Here is a 20,611-nt window from a genome sequence, read left to right as displayed (position 1 = left end):
GGAAAATAACTCAAGTTATGACGGGCATTTTCAGTTCTTACTGCCGGAGCAAACGTCGCAGGTTCACAAAAGAAGAGAGTAACACAGCATATGCGTCTGATCTATCCTGTTTTGTTTTGACAGTAGCTACTGCAAGCTACAATGTATTTTAAAAGATTCTCTATTCCTCTTCCCCTCTCCCCCCTTCCACTTATCTTGTATCATGTCAACAAATCGGATTTTAGTTCCAGCCAGCCATGGCTGTTGAAGATGATTTGTATTTTCTACTTTTGCTTTTCGTAAAATGTGAGTGAGAAGCTCTCTGGGCATATAGGGTGACATGAAAAAATTCATTTATTTTATTCTATCTTCTTTTTTTTTGGGGGGGGGGAGGCGGCGGAGGGTTGCTATCTAGAGAACCCAAACTCATCCTTGTAATACTGCTGATGGTGGATTAACCCAAATATCACATGATTATTTCTTAGCTTCCCCCAAGAGACTGGAGAAAGCTAATGGAAAAACAGCGTATGTGCAAATGTGCCGTGACTGTTCAGTAAGGGTACACTATTGTCCATCAGTCATCTACTTGAATGGTCATCCGCACATGCCACCCCCCCCCCCCCCACCCCTTCCCAGTGGACATTGCAAATCCCCCTTACCAACTGTTCAGGATATTCTTACTAATACAGCAAAAAGAAAAGAAAAAGGAATAAAATTTATAAAAATGAAACAAAACAGACCAAATAAAAATGAAACAAAACAGACAAAAAAAAAAAAACCAACAAAAAACAGCACAAGCAAACCTAGGAGCAACAAACAAAAACATGTGCTACCCAGGGACAATTTGTCCATGAAATTGTGTGTATGATGCCCAAGGCTGTAATGTGGCATTCTAGTAGATCTCTATGAGGGAGAAGAAAGAAAGCAGGGGTGGATCCAGGAATTCCGTAAAGGAGGGGATTGCTCAAAAATATTTTTGGTGCCACTTCCGGGTGTCATCATCAGCCGAAAAAAGAATTAAAAAAAAAAAAAAAAAAAAAAAAAAAAAAAAATGGGGGCTTCAGTGCAACTTTCTGGGGCCACTTCCATTGAAAAATAAACAGGGGTGCGCATGCCCCCTTTGAGTTTTTTCTTTTTATATCTTTTATTTTAAGATCAAAAGGGGTAGGCATCCGGTGTGCCTCCCCCCCCACCCCCCCCCCCCCCCCCCCCCATCCGCCACTGGAGAGAGAGAGAGAGAGAGAAGGTGGGGGTAAAAATAAAAGGAGGCAGTTTTGCTTCCAGTTGAAGTGAAGTGCAGACTGGAGATTTGAGGGGGACAGGCTGGAGGCTTTGGAGGATGGTGATGATATGTTCGTCTCATAAGGGAAATGTCTCCATTCTGCCCCGCCCCCCCCCCCCCATGACTTTAACTCTGTTTAACATCTACTGATTTGAGACGTTCCTGATGAGTTACAAAATGATTTTACAGATGACATGTATGGTTAACAAGAGATAAAGGGACATTTTTTTTTTGATGGAAACTAATAAGATTTGTTGATATGATTAAAACTGATTTGAAATATATGAAATTACGATAAGGATTTAAGCGGCAGGTGTGGGGTCGTCTTGCCATTCCTTTGATTTTCAGTGTAAAAATGTAGAAAAGTAAAAGAAGTAAGAAGGTGAGAGATGTCAATGTACGTTGACACCTTTTTGAAAGCCCCTCAGGCAGTTGTAACCTGTATTTTTTTTCCCCGAGTGGTTTTCTAAATTTGAGCAGTGTGTATGTAGTCTCTTTTTCTTTTGATGCGCAGGCATTGTTCTGTGTTCCTTGAGGTCACAGAGTCTACAAAGTCAACCATCAAAAGAGGTTTATTGTGTGATACGTCTGTCTCATATTTTTGTAAGCAGCAATAAGAATATTGATGCTTAAACTGGATCCTGGTGATACATAAGTTGCAAATGAGGATTCCTCGCCAATGTAAAGCTGCATATTATCTTCTCATGCCACTATTTCATAATGTTCCCATTTCTTCCTTCCTTCTCCTTGCCCTCTTTTTTCCCCCTTCATCCTCTTGTGCTTCCTCCTTTATCTTCCCTCTTCTACTTTGATGTCATCTTTCTTTTTACCACCTCCTCCTCTTCTTCCTCTTCTTCCTCCTCTGTCTTCCCTTCATTCATCCTCTCTCCCTTTGCCTGCTTCCTCTCTTTCTTCCTCCTCCTCCTCTTCTTTCCATTTCCCTTCATTTAACCTCCCTACCCTCCCCCTTGTCCTGCTTCTTTGTCTTCTTCCTCTTCACTTCTTCCTCTTCCATCTCTCCTTCATTCATCCTCGCTTCTCTTTCCCCTTTGCCCGCTTCTTCTTTTCTTCTTCCTCTTCTTCCTCCTCTTCTCTCTCTTCCCTTCCTTTTCCTCCCTCCTCTTCCATTTTCTTCCTTCTTTTTTCCCTCCATCCTCTTGTTTATTTATTCACTACCACCTCCTCTTCTGCCTTCCCCTTCCCTTCTTCTCCCTCTTTCCTCCTCCTCCTTCTCTTCCTCTTCTTCCACTTCCTCTTCCTCTTTCTCCTCATCCTCTTCCTTTTCCCTCTTTCCTCTTCTATCATCCTCCATGTTCTCCTCCTCTATCCCCCATCCTCCTCCAATTCCTCCTCTTCCTTTTCCCTCTTCCCTCTTCCATCATCCTCCCTCTTCTCCTCCTCCTCTATTCCCCATCCTCCTCCACTTCCTCCTCGTCCTCTCCCCTCCTCCTTCTTCCCTCCACCTTCATCTCCTCGTTCTCCTCCTCCATCCTCCTCCTCCACCCTTTCCACCTCCTGCAGGCAAGCTGAAGGAGCTAAACATCCTGAAGTTGGACCAGAATCGTCTCATTACCCTCACACCAGCCATCGGCAGGTTTGTAAAACCTCTCTTTACCCCTCCACTACCCTCATTTGTCTCTCTTCATCACTGTCTTTCAGCCTCCTCCATCCACTTGTCTCTGTTTGATTGTTTGTTTGTCTGTTTGTCTGTGTGTGTGTGTCTGTGTGTGTGTGTGTGCATTTTTGTTATGTGAAATTATAGATGTCAAGTAAAGATTATTGAAAAACAAACATACAAAAGTATGCAGGTGTATGTATGTGTGTTTGTAGATTTACCTGTCTCTTTCTACTTTTCAATAATTAGAATCATTAAATTACAATCTACAGAGATCAGAACAGAATCTACTGAGATCTGAAAATTTCTGAAATAAAATTGGAAATAGTTTTATGCATTCAAATAAATAAAACAGAATAAATAAATAGATAAATGTAATAAATCCTGTCTCCCTTTAGTAAGAGTCTAGGTTAACCATTCTTATGCCAAATATTTCATATCCTGGAAACATTTGTTATTACTGATTTGTCATGTGCAGTTTCTTTACATTGATAAGTGTAATTGTTATGACGATAAATAATGGTTATCAGTAGTGCTGGAAGAAGAAGAAGAAGAAGTAGTAGTAGTAGAATGATAATAATAATAATAATAATAATAATAATAATAATAATAATAATAACAATAATAATAATAAGAAGAAGAAGAAGAAGAAGAAGAAGAAGAAGAAGAAGAAGAAGAAGAAGAAGAAGAAGAAGAAGAAGAAGAAGAAGAAGAAGAAGAAGAAGAAGAAGAAGAAGAAGAAGAAGAAGAAGGATTGGGAGTTGCACCATTGTGATAATGATTATATCTATTCTTATTACTTTTCTATTTGTGGTTTTCATTTTTAATCACATGGAGATCAAATTCCATTTCAAGTATTTGCCTTGTGCATGACTTATTAGTCTTTCCTATTTTCTAACCTTCTTGTTTCAGCTGCGAAAATTTGACAGAACTCATCCTCACAGAAAACTTGCTACAGGTAAGGCATTTCATGGTTTTCCTTCTTCACCAAGACGTAAGGTTCAAGCTGTCTCAGCCGCAGTTAGTCTACAGCATATTGTAAAACAAAAGATATGAAGAGTTTGTTTGCAAAAACTGATAAGTCCATATTTGCCAAATGGAGATATTTGCCATTAAAGGTCAAGAAAAATAAAGAGAATACTAAGAAAATGTTTTGCTTCTTTTGACCATAACTTCAAAAATATACCTATATATGTAGTGACCAATATATCATTTAAAAGGTATTATTTTGTAATTTATGACAGAGACCATACTTCAAAATCTTCAAAAATGGACTTATCGGTTTTTGCGAACAAACTCTTCATATATTGTATACAGGTATATGAGATGTACATGTTGTACCAGTTGTAGTGTAGCTTGTTATGCACATAATTATCCAGAGCTTCACGCGCTCTTTGGAATGGAACATCAACAAGCATACATGAAGGTCATTATTGCCGATGTGAGTTAATCCACAGCTCATTGTTTGTTGAGCATTTTTTTCTAGTTGCCATGGCAATGGCAATAATGTTGTGCTGAAATGATAGGACTTGATGAGTAATTCATAATGCAGTGTGCACAGTGCATGACACAGCAATGTAGGAACTTCACTGCCACTAGATTTGCTCTGCAGCGAATGGCTATCACTTACAGGGGAAGTTTCCCCCAAATGTACAATGTGAATTGAGTGAATGCAGAAATACTATCAGAACACATCAGTGAATTTTGGGGAAAATCAGACAATATCCATTGAAAAGTTATGAATATTTAAGGTTTTGATGTAGCCAATGCCAGATGAAAGGACAAGTAAACTTTATGATGTCACTGCAGAGCAGTGATATGAAGAAAATATAATGAAAATATCACGAAATATAATTTTTCTATGAAAAGTACACATTGCTTTGACTTGTTACTGATATATGTTTAAGGTAATATAATTTGCCCTGCATTCTGAATTAAGTATGCCAATTGCTCTTTCATTATGCCACAAAAGTTACATTTTTTTTTATAGTTCTTTTATATTTTCTTTATACCATTGTTCAGCTGTGACATCACAGACTGTTTTAGTCTTCTAATCCAGCAATGGCAGCACTAAAACTTTGAAAATTCATAACTTTGTACGGATTGTCTGATTTTCCTCAAACTTTCACCGATGTGTTCTACTTATATTGCTGCATTTGGGGAAACTTCCCCTTTAAAGCAGGTTCCTCTATCTAATGAATAATGGATTGTGTGAAAACAAGAACAGGGCCATGCAAAGTACGTATAGAAGTAGGCCTGTATAGAGTATTGTGTGAAAAACAAGGACAGGGCCTTGTAAAGTTCTTATAGAAGTACACCATGTAGGCCTGTATGGAGTATGCTATGAAAACAAGGACAGATACCATGAGAAGTACTTTATACAGAAGTTGGCCTGTACGGATTATTGTGTGAAAACAAGAGCAGGGTGATGTAAAGTACTTACAGAAGTAGGCCTGTATGGAGTATGTCCACAGAAACATGGAATGAGTAATGCTTCGAAATGTGTGCAAATTAAATCGCTTTGCAGCCATGTTCAAATTGTATGTTATGTCAGCCCCGTGCATTTTAATTGGCCAAGGCAGTCCTCGAACAAAATTTACCGTCCGTCCCCCTCCCCCATGGTTGCAAATTAGGGGTGCTCTGACGTGTCTGATTGACGTCCAGACGTTGACAGATTTGTTACTCTTTTTTTTTGGGGGGGGGGGTGAAATGGAGGGAAATGGTGGGAAAATAAAAGAAGCAAAAATGGGTCATTTGTTTTTGTTTTTGTTTTTGTTATTGTTTTTTGTGAGACAGAGAATAAAAAAAGTCGGATGGCCCAGACTTGACAGGGTCGTGACATTTATAGTGCAACGAGGAACCACCTGTTTTCTAGTCGGGCGATAATTGAAAGATCATTTATGATGGAGGAAGGAGAGAAAATCTGACGCATTACTCATTTATTCCCTCTGATGTCACCATACACATTTATCAGTGTTTGCAGATATAGTGGGTTTTCTTTTATTTTAATAGCAAGGCTGCCTCGGGATATGGCACGCTCGGAAGTGGCCGTTTCCGCCGCCGCTTTTGTTGGATGGGAATGAAAGAAATCGTATGTCGCCCTCGAGGTGGTAACCATTTTACGTGTAAAGCATCTTGGGAAGGGTGGGAGGGGGAAGTATTGAGATGAAGTATTACTTTTTACACAAATATGTTGTAGAGAATATCTCACCTACTGTGTAGGCTATGTCATATGACAGTATACACTTTCACTTTCATTTTAAGTTTATTTTATGTAATAACATTGATTTGCTTCAGCACAACTGCACTTCTGCAGGTCTGTGAACTACATAAAAAGAACAACAATACGTACAATAATAGATCAAATGACGTACCTCAAGTTTCAAAAGAGAACATAAAATGTACGACGAAAAGCAAATGCTGTAACAAACATTCAACAAGATGAAAGAAAAAAGAGAACAAAATTACCTTGCAGTTGTTAAAACTCACAGAAAAATGGACAAATCCTTCACCTTCTCCAGCCCATCGCTTCAAAACCTCACTGCTCTGCTATGCAATCTTTTTGCCTTCTGGTATGATGGGGTAATAACAAGTTTATCTCAGCATTTGGAGTTAGAATTAAATCCTCTATTCTACGCACTAAATGATAGCCCCGGTCTGATGGAATTATATGCCACTAGTATTGGAAGAGCACTGATGGAATTATTTTTAGATTGTGCAGAAAGGAGTTTTACATCTCGCCCCAAGAGCGGAGGTTGGGGATTTGATGAATGCTAATTTAAAACCGCATCTCTTTGTATAACTCGATCTTCTGAAGATGAAAAGGCTGAAAATAGAGGGTGATTTCCTTAAATAACCAGATGTATGCATATCTGCAGAATATGCATATCTGCGGATTTAGTCTTGGGGAAAAAAAAAAGAAACAGTTCTTTGCTCTGGGTTAAATATACCCTAATACCAAGATTTTGTCTGCACAGCCTTTATCATTATCCACGCAGAAAATGTCCGTTAGTATAGCAGCCGGGCATCAATTTAGAGGGGAATTTTCAGGCTGTGTAGACTGCAAAATTCACAGGATTTAAATGGAATTGGTATGGTGAGCCACTCTTACAAAAAGAGCAATAAAAAAACCCTTGAGAGAGATCGAAGGAGAGCTCCTGGCTGCAGCTCATTTGAAAACAGCGTTCACCAGCATCAATGTTGGGGGTGGGGGGTAGGGAATGGGGGGAAGAGGGGAAGGGTAGGGTGGTGGGGGTCAGTGAGTGTCATCACCCCCTGTATCTGTCTCAGGAATATGAGAGAATAAGAAGGCAGCCAGGCAGGCATCCCTTGATCCCTCGTTTCATCTCAGCCACCGACCCCATCTCCTTTACCTCAACCTTTTGCCTTGTGCAGGAGACGCTCGATTTGTCTCTCACCCTGTTAGGGTGAAGATCAGCTGCTTATTGACATTTGATGGAATCTGTCATCGTCGGAGTTAACACCATTTCTTTCCCCCCTTATGCAGACTGCGATGCTCCTTACAGTGATAAAATTCAATCCGTGATGAAAGCTGACTGCTTAAAAAGTAGAATCAGACAAAAGAAACAGTAAAAATGCTGTGAGAATCTGACTGAAAATGCAGTTTACTTAATATCAAAAGTTTCTTTCCCAGAACAGAGATATCTGTCGCAGTCGTGTGTGGTCCCTTGGGTGACAAGACCTCATATCTCAAAATCATAAATTCTCTGGAGAGCTAAAAAACAAACTTGTTCATTCTTGCAACATTTTCACACAAAAAAACAAAACATTGATGTTGACGTAAAGTAATGTAGAAACGCTGTTTATTGCATTAATCATAGTGTTTCAGTAATTTTGATATTCAAAATGATGTTCAAAGAAAACTTTTTCATGTATGCTATAACTGAGATATGAGGTCTTTTTACTCCAGGTGTAAGTCCATCATATTCTGAGTATACAATGGAATATGAATATTCTCATGATCGGACATCCAGGTGTTTAGCAGTAGCTGGCGTGAAAACAAACCCACGACTGGTGTATTTTTGAGGCAAAAGTATCTACTTTTCTTCCACGATCGGCTCTGAAATTCCTTGAAACTGGCAGATATGGCCCATCCTAACATTTCTGATATCCACAAGAAATGTTATTGACGAATTATGAGAAAAGAGAGATGGTAAATTGAGGATTCTGAACGCCGATGCCTTGTTTTCTGTATCACCACAGAGATTTCGCACCCTGTATACTGTATGCTTGTGCATGCAAAGCATTCACACCAATTCACATTCCAGAGCCCCGTTTCGTAAAACTTGTTATCAGTTAGCAAATTATGATAATTGTTATAAGCTACTGAAATCAATGCATCTGATTGGCTGAGAGCAAATTTGTCATAGAAATGTGGCAGTTGTTACCGATAACAAGTTTTATGAAACGGAACCCAGATCTGCACACAGGCAAGCTGTTCGTATTCACTCCAGCTATACCAGAAGAGATGAATAATACCTAACCTTGAGAAAATACAGTGACTATTTGAACACAAGATCAAATTTCAACTACCTGGTAAAAACAATGGTAGAGATGACCAGCTGTCCTCAATGAATGACAGACTATAAGGGTCATGGCAAAAGTATTATGAAGGAACGTCACTGGACAGAGAAGGGGAAATGGAGCCCAGACAGATAAGAGACCAGTCATAACGTGGACATCGAAGAGAAAAAACAGACACACAAACAAACAAACAAACCAAAAAACAGACAGGTGGAAGAACTTCCGTTGTCCCGAGTGATGTCCAATAATGCATCTCCTTTTGATTACATGGGAGGTTTGCTCACAACTCTTGTTTGTGACGAATGTGTGGTTTAGCTAGTTAGGGATTTGTCAAGGCCCAAACTGTGGTCTTGGTGTCTACCGAAAGTCTGACACGAGTTAGTCTTTACCTCCAGACTGCTGAGGAATTTCGGACATCAATAACCCATTTCTCTTTAGTAATAGAGTTGCATTGATGGCGACTCACTGCCATACGAAACTTGGTCTTGATATATCAGTGGTCAGTTACTCGAAATGCGATGTGGCTATGTGGTGGCCTCCCATGATCTACTTTCCCCCGTGCGCTGAGAAACGGTTCAAGCGGCTTTACATGTAGCTAATGTAAAAGTGGAAATTTTCGCGGTGTTGAAATTTTCGCGCATTTCGCGCAACCAGAAACTAGCGCGAAAATACAAGCACGCGAATATTTTTGCTTGCTATGTGTTTCTGTGTGGGATGTCTTGATTCTGCGGAATTAAAAACACGCGAAACTCTTCTTACCAAGGGCGAAAAATTAGTCGCACGAAAATATTCACATTTACAGTACATGTAGTTTATAAGTGATTGAGGATCATGAAAGAAAGGAACATTGACAGTGTTTGCTAGATCTGTACAAAGAATCATTGTCATTGTTTTTAACACTCCTCAAGTGTCTTTCAATGTGTTAGGGAAGAATTTGCTGATTGCATCAAACAATGGACCAGACATCTGCATGAACTTCCTTTCAACGTTTGTCATGGTTTTGTTTGTTTTTCATCTCTCTCTTTCTCTCTGTCTGTCTGTCTGTCTCCCCTTCTGTCTGTCTGTCTGTCTGTCTGTCTGTTGTACGCTCTCGTCCCTGCGGCTCTGGCCTTCCGGCGACTTCCACAGGAAATACCGCCAACGATAGGCTCCCTGCGGCGGCTCAACAACTTCAACGTGGACCGCAACAGGTTGACGCAGCTTCCCGCACAGGTGGGTTTTTGAGGACAATCGGGGGAAGAAACATACATGGGGATAGAAAAAGGAAGAAAAAAAGAGAAGAAAGAGTTGGGGAGTTATTAAAGTACTGGTATGATAGTAGTAGATGGTATGATTCTTGAGATTGCATATTTATCCTAAACCACGGAAGGAAATACTGGTAGGCATGAAAAGAAATGAGGACTTGACACTCTGTGTCATCAAATTTGACACTTGTGGTGGTTTGGTTCACATTGAAAGAGGATATGTGGACGTTTGACCATGAATTTCACCACTTTCCTTATCTGTGCATTGTTTCTTGCCAAGTAGTTTGTATACATTGGAGGCAGTTGGGGTCATGTATGCCCATGTGTCTATGGGAATTGGTGCATACACTTGCCTGTGTGTGTGTGTGTGTGTGTGTGTGTGTGTGTGTGTGTGTGTGTGTGTGTGTGTGTGAATCAGCTTATGTAGAAGGGGGGGGGTGTTCAAGAATATATTCACTATGTCTACTATGTAATTCACTAATAATGTCTACTACATGTATGTAGTTACTGGAAGAATAGTGACTTGAAACATGATGTAGCTCATTTGTAAATAAAGGAACTGAGGCATTTGATATTTCTACTGGTTAATTTTTTTTTTACGGTATTGTTCAGAATTGATACATATAACTTGTATCACTCCACACCCAAGAAAGAAAAAGTATTTCAAGATATTCAAGTTGGAGAGATTTAGAACAAGATCAGTTTCGTCTGTCAAAGCGCACAAGGGTTGTTGCTAAGAGACCAATTGTGGTGTGCATTTAGCAGTGGGTTCGTGCTGATTTGGCTAATTATCGCTCAGTATGCTAACTTCCCCCTTTCCCCCTCCCCCTCCCCCTCAGTATTCACTTTGCCGTGTCTTTTCTCTTTCAGATTGGCAAATGCACACGACTGGGCGTGGTCTCTCTCCGTGACAACCGCCTGCTCCGCCTACCGCCAGAGCTGGGTCAGCTGCGGGAGCTACACGTACTGGATGTGTGCGGCAATCGGCTGGACTGGCTGCCCATCCAGCTGGCAAACTGCAACCTGAAGGCCCTCTGGCTGTCAGAAAACCAGGTGGGAAAAGAAAACTCAGAACAAACTTCTTAGCCTCGCTCCAAGGCCCTTTCATGAGATATAGAGTCCTCTCCACACTGTTATTGCTCTCTAACTGAGTATACTCGGGCAAGTGTCTTTTGGGAAATGCATGTTGTAGCAAAATCAGCCCATCCTCAGTGGGTTAGCAATAGGGATTTGGTAGCACTGTGAATTTGTTTTGGCTTCGATGGATTCAACAGCTCCAAAATTTGCTTTCCGTTGGACACCTTCCCTGGGTAACATTTCTTGTGAATCCCCCAAATTCAGATGCAAATTACTGATGCAGCAACTGAAAGCTTGACAACAAGAGAGTTGTGTTATGCTGATGGAGGAGATTAAATGACTGTTGAGTGTGATGCTACATGTATTTTTATTCGTTCAAAGCTCTGTGTTTCTACGAGTTACTATGCTGCAGTTATAAATAAACACACACTTCGACCAATATGCACACTCACATATTATATGCATCCACTGGCCAATGTCACTTGATCTGTAGTGGTGAACCTAACCTGTGCTACTGACAACGGAAAAAGGAAAAAAAAAAGAAAAAAAAAAAAGAGAAGGAAATCCTGGCAAGGATAAAATCTAACCTGACCCTGGACCACTTATCTGTATTACTTGGATTAAAGGGAAACTTCAGCATATTGACTATCAATAGCAATGCCAGAAACTTTGTTGTGCTATGGCAGAATGGCTACAAATTTCCCGTGGAGGTGTGTACAAATTTTGTGTCTTACTTGATTTGTATTCATTTGTTTGTATCTTGTTGGCCCGCAGTCCCAGCCGATGCTGAATTTCCAGACGGAGGAGATCGGGCCCCAGAGACTGAAGGTCCTCACCTGCTTTCTCCTGCCCCAGAGGGGCCCGACAGAGGGCGCAGGTAAGGCTCAGACTGACCGACCAAGCATGGCCTGTGGTCACTCATTTCACTTACTTCATTTGATTTACTTATATGTTCGTGTATCTGTTTGATTGATTGATTGATTGATTGATTGAATGATTGATTGATTGATTGATTGATTGATTGATTGATTGATTGATTGATTGATTGATTGATTGATTGATTGATTGATTGATTGATTGATTGATTGATTGATTGATTGATTGATTGATTGATTGATTGATTGATTGATTGATTGATTGATTGATTGATTGATTGATTGATTGATTGATTGATTGATTGATTGATTGATTGATTGATCGATCGATCGATCATCGATAGATTGATTGGCCGAGCATTGCCTATGGTCACTTCTTTACTTGATTTGTGTATTTATTTCTGTTTATATTGATGTCATTAATTGTTTTATTTATTAATTAGATTATGTATTTACACCGTGTGTAACTGTATATTTACTGATGGTACACTTTATGTATGAGGAAAGTGTACCACAAGTGTCTTACCATACTGTTTGAATCTACATGTACATGTATCTGTCCATCCTCCTTAAGCTTGAAAACAATTAAAGCTCTTAAAGAATAAAAAGCAATCCAGCAAGAAATCTGATAAATACTTTCACTTCCCATTCTTCAATGCCCAACTGTAGGTGCTTTACTCTGTGTGTTTCGAGATCTTGCATATTTCCCTTTTATTGATGCAATACACATTACCCGTGTGGACTGAAGTAGATATTGAGTGGTTTGTGAAAGAGGTTCGCTTTACCTTATAAGTGATTCTGGGATGTTTTCAAGTAGCATGCTATTCACCAAATAATTTCACTTTCATTTGTCGGCAGAAATCTGTTGAGCCTTTCTTTCCTCGTGTCGCATGAACAGAGTAGGGATAAGAATTCGCCAAACTTTTTTGTTTTCTTTGTAAAATTTTACACACAGAGTATGGTGCCTTCCCAGACAACCTACACGTGGGGGCGCTGGACACAGATCAGGTCAACTTCGCCGAGAGGGGGCCGTCGCGGGCAATGTTCGCAGACGAGGTCATCGACAACGAGGGCAAATCGGTATGTAATGGCAACTCAGGGAAGAGGGAGGGGGAGAATTTCTACCCCACTTTGCTCCCTCAAATCAAATTTTCAAATTGGCAATATTTCTTTTTCCATTGTCAGTGCTGTTGGTGTTTTTAGCCATGTTTTCACCATAGAGACAATCAAGCTTGGGAAACCAGCTAGCTGCATGCTCCAGAGAAAAAGATGAGCTAAAGGCAGGGGCAAAGACTTTTCTTGTGATGTCAGCAGTACTTTAAGTAACGTTGTGGAGGGTTGTGACAATTATATGTATGCTGGATTTTTTTTATGCCTCCATCCACAGGGTGCCGGAGGCATTATTCCCTTTAAAGTGGGGGTGTTGTGAAGCAATACTGCTGCAAAGTACCTGTGGTTTCCCACTTGAGCCAGTGTCAGAGACGAAATAGCAAAAGAAAAGAGAAGGTGTAATGCCTTCTAAATAGTGTAACCTTGGATTCCTTTATAGCCCTGGTAAGAGACAGCTGCAGTTTTTTGTCCAATTATGGTGCACAAGCTGTAAATGGAGACTCCGATTTTAGCACTCTAAAGAGGGGAGAACCAGTGGCTGTTCTTTCCAAAGTATATTGTACATCGTTGGCTGCGTCGTAAATAGACTTGCCGGGGTTTGTATGATGTGAGCTGGTGAGAGAGAGAGATGGATGTGGTAGGGGTGGGGTGGGGGGGGGGGGGGGGGAGAGCAAGATGGGCATGAGTGCAATCTTCCGCAAAAACTATTTATAGACGCGCACATGTCAGTAACCAAACACGCCAGCGCATAAACAGAGACACGCACACACACCCTCGCTCTCCACTGAGTCACACAGGAAGGCATGGGAAGGGGACAGTGGGAGAGGAAGAGAGGGGGAGAATTTGAATGGGCGAGAAAGGAGACAAAAGAAAAGTTTGCAAAGATGATGATGTTGATGAAGAGCTGAAAGCCGTGGTAAGTAGGCATGAATAAGGAAACAAGAGGAAGGCATTAACTTATTTTTGGGATATCTAAAAATAAACAAATACTAAGGATAACACACTGGAGGTGTTATCCTGTTTTGAAGAAAGTGAAGCTTGCAGTCTGTGGGTTAAATTGGAAGATAGGGTGGGGGATGATAAAAGAAGGTGCAAGAATATCTGACGAAGATGATGATGATGAGGAGGAGGATGATGAGGATGATGAAAGAGTTAAAAGCTTAGGAATTAGAAATGAAAAAGGAAACAAGAGAAAGCAAAGGATTATTTAGGGACATCTATAAATACACAAACAAAGAAAAACACTCTGGAGATTTTATCCTGTTCAGAAAGAAAGTGAAGAAGGCAGTCAGTGGGTTAGATAGGAAGATAGGATAGGGGAGGGAGGGCGCCATAGAGAGGTGGATGATGAGTGTTCCTCAGAACCTGCAATGACCAGTGTATGAGAAGGTTTGACACTTGCAAAAGAACTTGTTTGTAATTGAACATCTGAAGCTGTAATACAAGTGCATGTTATTATGCATACGTGTCCTGAGAGTTCAGATAGGAAAGTGACTTCTCTTTGTCAACTGCCGATCAGCAGACAACATTTCTAAGAGCTGCAGTGTTCTAACTTCTGTGATCTGTCAGTCAAGCATCTTGTCTCAGTGTGCGTAAACACAATTCTAAATATGGCTTACTTGCACAAGTGTGTCTCTGTGTGAACACACCATGCCAGATGTAAAAACAGCTGTATCTCATCATTTATACTTTACAGGTCACATTATTCAGAAAAAAATGAAAATGATGAGCACCGAGTCAAGCAAAATGTGGTGGAAACAATCCTCCAGACCACAATAATTTGCTTTTTTTTTTTAAAAAAAGGTTTTGTGATGCTCGTTTTGAGCAGTGTCTGTATAAATATCAATTATTATCGTTATTATCATTATCATTCACCAAACATGATTTTTTTAATGTGATTCAGTGTGTGGTCAAGGTCACGTTTAAACTAGTCAAAATATAATTCCATGGCTGTAAGAGAGTCATTCACAAAAAACATGAAACAAACCGAGTTTTTTTTTTTTGTGAGTGTGAAAGCCTTCTTCATGATTCATAGCTCTGTGATTGGGGACATCCTTGTCCTGTGCGGTTAGCCTCTTTCCAGGCTTGCTGTGCCGAAAGCTGCCAAACCCCGCTGGTGTCGCTTCTGGGAAAAATAGCACGAGAAGTGGTTCTCGTTAATTTTTCTCGTTCTGGCAGAGTTTTGCTTTCCTATAAGCTCACAATATCCTGTCTCCACATTATGCCCCCATGTCTGTGATGTGAAAAGATGTAATTTTCTATCTATGCTCTGGTTTTCCCCACTGGCACATTTCTCACTGATTTTGTTCATCTACATGTTGTATGCATTCATTTTAAAGTTCAAACAGGTGAGCATCTGAGCATGCTAGATGTTAAGTGATATACCTACCATGGAAAATACAAATTATTTTCAAGACTTAGTCCTGTACAGATATCTCAATTTTGTGCTCCCAAAATTATGTTATGTCGAATGATTTCTTAGTCAACATCCATCCATGATAAAAATCTGAACCTCTTGAACCCATACTCTCAAAAATTGTAGATACTTGAGGAGCCCATGATTTCAAAATTAAGCACAGTTCTTTTTAAATTCCAGTCTAGTGGTCAAAGCAGCAAGGAAATGCTTTTATCCTGAAATATGTAGAAGTACAAATATTTTTCCCCTTCCCCCCCTCCCTCCCCCCCCCCAAGAATAGAAAAGAGATAAAAGGGAGAATTTTGCCTGTCTCTGGAAGGCAGCAGACCGAATTGAAGTGCTCCTTCCGGTGATGTGTCTGAGTTGAGTTACCGTGGCTTCCTCTCTGGATGCGTCAAATTGGTGTTGACCTTTATTACAACTTGAACATCTTTGCCGATCCCTTCCCCCCCCCCCCCCTCACCCCTGTCCGTTTGCAAACTTCGGCTGGCATGCAAAAGTGTGCCACCTGCCATTCACATACGAGAAAATATGATTTCAAGCAGAACTTACATTTGCATAGATGATGATCACAAACAATGGGAAAGAAAGATAAATTGAGAGAGAGAGAGAGAGAAAGAGAGAGAGTATGTATGTAAATGAAAGATACATGTAGTAATTTGGTAGTTGTATTAGTTCCGTAAGCAGTAGTTAGGGTAATAATGAGAAGATGATGAAGAGAAGGGATGTAATTGTGATAGGAATTTTATTATATGTATATCGTACTTCATAATTTATGCAATTATTTCCTCTCTTCTGTTGAATTCCGCAGACACCGTTTTCGAGACAAGACACACCGCATCCCAAGGATCTCAAGTCGAGACATCCGAAGTATTTCCAGGGTAAAGGTCACGACGGCAGGTCTGAAGATGAATCGGAACCCACGGAGGTAATTTCTAGAGGGGGGAATGCAATCCTGGCCCATGTCTTTTTTGGTTTATCCCTGGTAGTTTTGTTTTGCCATGAATGTATGGTTTTAAACCTTTGCAGCGTGACTGCGTACATCAGTTGACAGATCAACCACTTCCTGTTGGTTTTGCGAGCGTTCTCATTGAGGAAAGATTTCGAATTATTGGGAATTCATTAACATTTTTCAGTAATCGTTTTCATGGTTAAAACTATGCTGATGCACTTATCTTCTTCCGTTTTACTGCATGAAATAAAGTGGAATATTTGAAACGTATCGAGTACCAAAGCGATAGTGTCTCAGTCTTTTGTTATAGCTTGGAGTCAAACCCGATGTGAGCATGATTAGCAACGATAGTGTTCACAGATATTCAGGCCAGGTGAGGTTGTTTAAAACCCGTTTCCATGGCAACGAATGTTTCTGACATCACAATGTGGTGCTCTGTGTACCTTGCTATGTATAGTGATGTGAGACCAATATCGCATCTTTTTTGCCAGAACGGAGGGGTCGTCATGGAGAATGGGCTGAGTGGCAGCACCCACCACCAGGAGGAGGGTGGCCACCACTTTGACTATCCGGTGGAGGCGGTCTCCAAGGGCGTGTCCTTTGACACCAAGGGCGTGTCCTTTGACACCAACATCGCGCCGACCATCGCCGTGACGACGTGCTCTGCGATGGACACGCCCATAGTGGATCTCGAGGAGGAGGTTACGGTGAGAGGAGGAGGAGGGGGGATGATGACCATCGAGGGGGATGAGGAGAAGCTGTCGGTGGACGGCAGGACCGGTAGACTCACGCCGGATGACTCAGATGTAAGTCTGGAAAGAGGGTCTTGTCACATTGAGAACGGATGTAGCAATTGCTTGACTCCTATGGGAAAATTACCCATACTGTGACAATTTTTTTCTTTTTATCCAGAGAACTGAACGCTTATTGTGAATAACTTAACAAAGAAAGGATGAAAGTGCCAGTGAATAGATCGTTGATTTATCAATGGGGTAAAAACTTCACCCCTCCTTGTTACTTCAAGTATAGGAATGATTGATTAAGAAGCAGCAAGTTTTGAATTTTTTTTTTCCTGGAAATATCTTGCATTGCGACAAAGGAGTATACATTCTGAATTTTTTGTTGGCAACACATGCTATGTTCTGATGGCAATACGATGCTGCGTGATAAGATTGCCCAATATTCAGCTGTTTGCTGATATTCAGCTGTTTGTAAATTACTGTAAAAGCGGAAATTTTCGCGGTGTTGAAATTTTCGTGCATTTCGCGCAACCCGAAGCTAGTGCGAAAATCAAATCACGCGAATATTTGTGCTTGCCATATGTTCCAGTAGTTGATGTCTTGATTCCGCGGAATTAAAAACACGCGAAACTCTTCTTACCCCGCCGATCGCGAAAAATTAGTTGCGCGAAAATATCAACTTTTACAGTAGTAGTTATACCATTTATTTCTAGTAGAAAGTAATCAGTTATCCTCAAATTTCATTTGAACACCTTGGCATAGTATTTTATTTTTGTGTTGTTTGAAAGGCCGATGGCGAGAAGCATGTTGGATTCGCGAGTGATGTGGAGGACCAGCCGTCTTCGGAGGATGTCAGGTTACACCGCCGGGACACGCCCCACTACCTGAAGAACAAGCGGGTGAACATGATGGGTGAACCAGACGAGGAGACCGCCGCTCTCCTCGAGAAGGTGCTGGCGCGGTCCAACGCCAATTGCCCCGACAACGGGAAACGAGAGGAGAGGGTAAGACCTCTTCCGTTCTCTACCTTTTCTATTTCAAAGGGGGGAGGGGGTAAATATACTGGTGCAAAGCGCATCGATGTGAGAAATGGGGTTAGGATGTCTGTGATGATGATGATGATGGTGGGGGAGGATGCCAGTGATGGTAGCAACATATAGCAGTGATGGTGATAACCAATTTGTCATGGTGGTGATGATAATGATGTCTGTTATAATGACAATAGTGATGATGATGATGATGTTACTGATGGTGGTGCTGATGGAGATGGTGAAATGGAAGCAAACAAGAGGTCGCAATGACAATTGTATCAATCGATGATGATGATATTTATAATGATCGTGATTAGGTGATGGCGATATTTATAGTGATGGTGGTATGATGATATTTAAAATGATGGTGATGAGGTGATGATATTTATACTGATGGTGATAATTTGATGATATTTATACTGATGGTGATAAGGTGATGATATTTATGATGATGGGAACAAGGTGATGATGATGTTATAGATGTTGTTGCTGATGGAGGTTGTGATAATCATAAAGCTGATAAAGGTAATTTGATTTTGATTTTTTTTCATCATCGTGAGGGTGATGCTGATTGCTGGTGCTGATTATGATGACAGTGAAAAGGGGAAATGGTCATTGCTATGGTACGGATACTGTGCTAGTGATGCTGACGGTGATTAAAAATGATCTGTGATGTTGTGGTAGATATTATAGGTAGTCATGGTGATGAAGGTGATGATAATGATGATGAAGATGAGCACTCATCACTTATGATCATTTCCGTGACTATTTCCTTTCTCATAGTGGCTACGTGAATACTTGAAACTCTGAATAAATGTGCTTACGACCCAAGACATTTACCAAGAGATTTTTTTTTTTTTTTTCAGTGGAAGATTATTAGGGCCTCTGATTGAACAATGTTGTTTGATGAGGAATGATGCAGTGATTATGGGAGGTGATGAGGAGGACAATAATGTAGTTATTGGTTCTTGAATTGAGGAGGAGAAAGGGGACGCACAAGTTTGAGGGTGTAGACAAGATGAGAATACATTTTCATGGCTGTCACGATTGGCAAGAGGTGCAAAAAGTTTTTGAGAGTGAAATGTATGATTCCATATTTGAACCCCATAATTCATACCTACAATATGTACTCCTCCATGTCCAACCTACACCCCTCCCCCCCCCCCCCCCCCCCTTCTTCTCCCTCTGTGGTGGATTATTGGGTTGAGGGATGCCTCCTTTCCCAACTCCTATTTCCTGCCCATCAAAAAGAAAAAGATGTGATGCTTCATGAATGAAAAATGAGCATATCAGCAGCTGAGAATCAGAAGGGCTCCCTCACGGTTCTGAGATTTGAGCGTAGATACATGTGAAAAAAGAAGCAATAAATTTCCACGAAATCAAAATTTTAGTCCATCAAACAAGGATGGAATTATAAGCATTGTTCCAGATATAGGGTAAAATAGTGCCTGTGTGGTTGTAGTTTTTAAACATTTTAATGAAAATAGAAATGATTGAAAATTGACACTCTAATATTGAGGAGCTCTACAACATGATACCAATATAAACTCGGTACCCCCCAAATTTGCACTAAAGCCTTCTGGTTCTCTGCTGACAGTGTATACTGTATTTGCAAGGATTTTGTATGCTGCTGCATTATTCTTATGACCACATGATACGTGGGTTTTACCACTAGCCATTTTCCAAATATTTTATTTTTACGTGTACGCAATGTGACATCAGATTTTTTTTTCTTTGTTATCTCTTTGTCCAATAAGTGTATAGTTCTGCTTGAATAGCCCCCACTTTGATTTCATTGTAGTGAGTGAAAGCCTCAAGTGCATGTACCCAGAAGCAGAAAATGCATTGTGGGATAGGTACCATAGATCAGTCCTCGTGTACCGAGTGAGGCAAAAGTCTCCGTTCACGTCGTCCCAGCCCTGTAAACTTGTGATCTTGTGACTGCTTGTCGGATGTAGACATTATTTTTGCTTTGCATACCTACCCTCGATTAACACACGTGTTCACCGTTTCTTTCAATTTCCTCGTTTATTTATTGAGACCAAAGTTTACTAATGATGCTGCATGACTTTGACATGCTATCCATGTTTTTATTTTTCCGTACGTCATTAATTCAGTAATATTATTTTATTTTTCCCCCCTCCTTCCTCTCATTGTTGACTCTGCTGCATTTCCCATGATACGCTTCAGCCCCTCTCCATACTTAAGATAGGGAGTAGTGACATACAAACGTCGCATCGCACGGCCAGAAAACGATTAAAATTTGGCACTAAAAGTTCCGAAGAGGTATACACACTTAGTTTGTGAATTGGTTGTCTTCAAAGCACTGTTTTGTTTCGTTTTGTTTTTTTTTGTTTCACCAGCCTGCCCTTTGCATTCTGTGGGAAAAAAACAATAGAAAACAAACCTGTTGCTTGCCTTCATCTTCTCTCATGTTTTCTCCCACTTTTGTTGACCATTTTCTTTTGTCGACCTTTTTCTTTTGTCATTAAGTAAGCAAGATTCACAGTGATGCACTCTCCTTTGCCTGGGGCTGCATGGTTTTGTACGTTCTCTGGTGGCTGTTGAAAAGTACTGTTTGGGTGTGTTCGAGCGCTCTAAAGCGAACCAAAGCAAACTGAACCAAAGCGTACCGTACCGAACTGTGCCAGTTTTGGAGCATTCGAGCACTCTATTGAGAAAGCGTACTGCACGAGTTATCTTTAGAAAAGGTCACGCTTGTTTGTAGCAAGAATGTCATTCACCT

General features: G+C 40.6%; 1 protein-coding gene across 1 annotated transcript in view; it reads left to right on the top strand.

The window, feature by feature from the left end:
* Positions 1 to 2,571: 2,571 nt before the first annotated feature.
* Positions 2,572 to 20,611, top strand: part of LOC139713301 (uncharacterized) — an 85,148-nt gene continuing 67,108 nt past the window's right edge. The window contains exons 1-9 of the mRNA XM_071625045.1: positions 2,572 to 2,855; positions 3,789 to 3,834; positions 9,549 to 9,632; positions 10,535 to 10,717; positions 11,516 to 11,618; positions 12,572 to 12,696; positions 15,954 to 16,070; positions 16,586 to 16,900; positions 17,623 to 17,838. Of these exons, the coding sequence (XP_071481146.1) occupies positions 2,572 to 2,855; positions 3,789 to 3,834; positions 9,549 to 9,632; positions 10,535 to 10,717; positions 11,516 to 11,618; positions 12,572 to 12,696; positions 15,954 to 16,070; positions 16,586 to 16,900; positions 17,623 to 17,838 (1,473 nt within the window). The remainder of the gene's footprint in view (positions 2,856 to 3,788; positions 3,835 to 9,548; positions 9,633 to 10,534; positions 10,718 to 11,515; positions 11,619 to 12,571; positions 12,697 to 15,953; positions 16,071 to 16,585; positions 16,901 to 17,622; positions 17,839 to 20,611) is intronic.

Source organism: Diadema antillarum, unplaced genomic scaffold, assembly GCF_040938485.1.
Source record: "Diadema antillarum isolate AM-2024a unplaced genomic scaffold, OU_Dant_1.0 seq00001945_RagTag, whole genome shotgun sequence".
Classification (NCBI taxonomy): domain Eukaryota; kingdom Metazoa; phylum Echinodermata; class Echinoidea; order Diadematoida; family Diadematidae; genus Diadema; species Diadema antillarum.
Note: the sequence above shows the minus strand (reverse complement) of the source record. Positions and strands in the feature narration are given on the sequence as shown.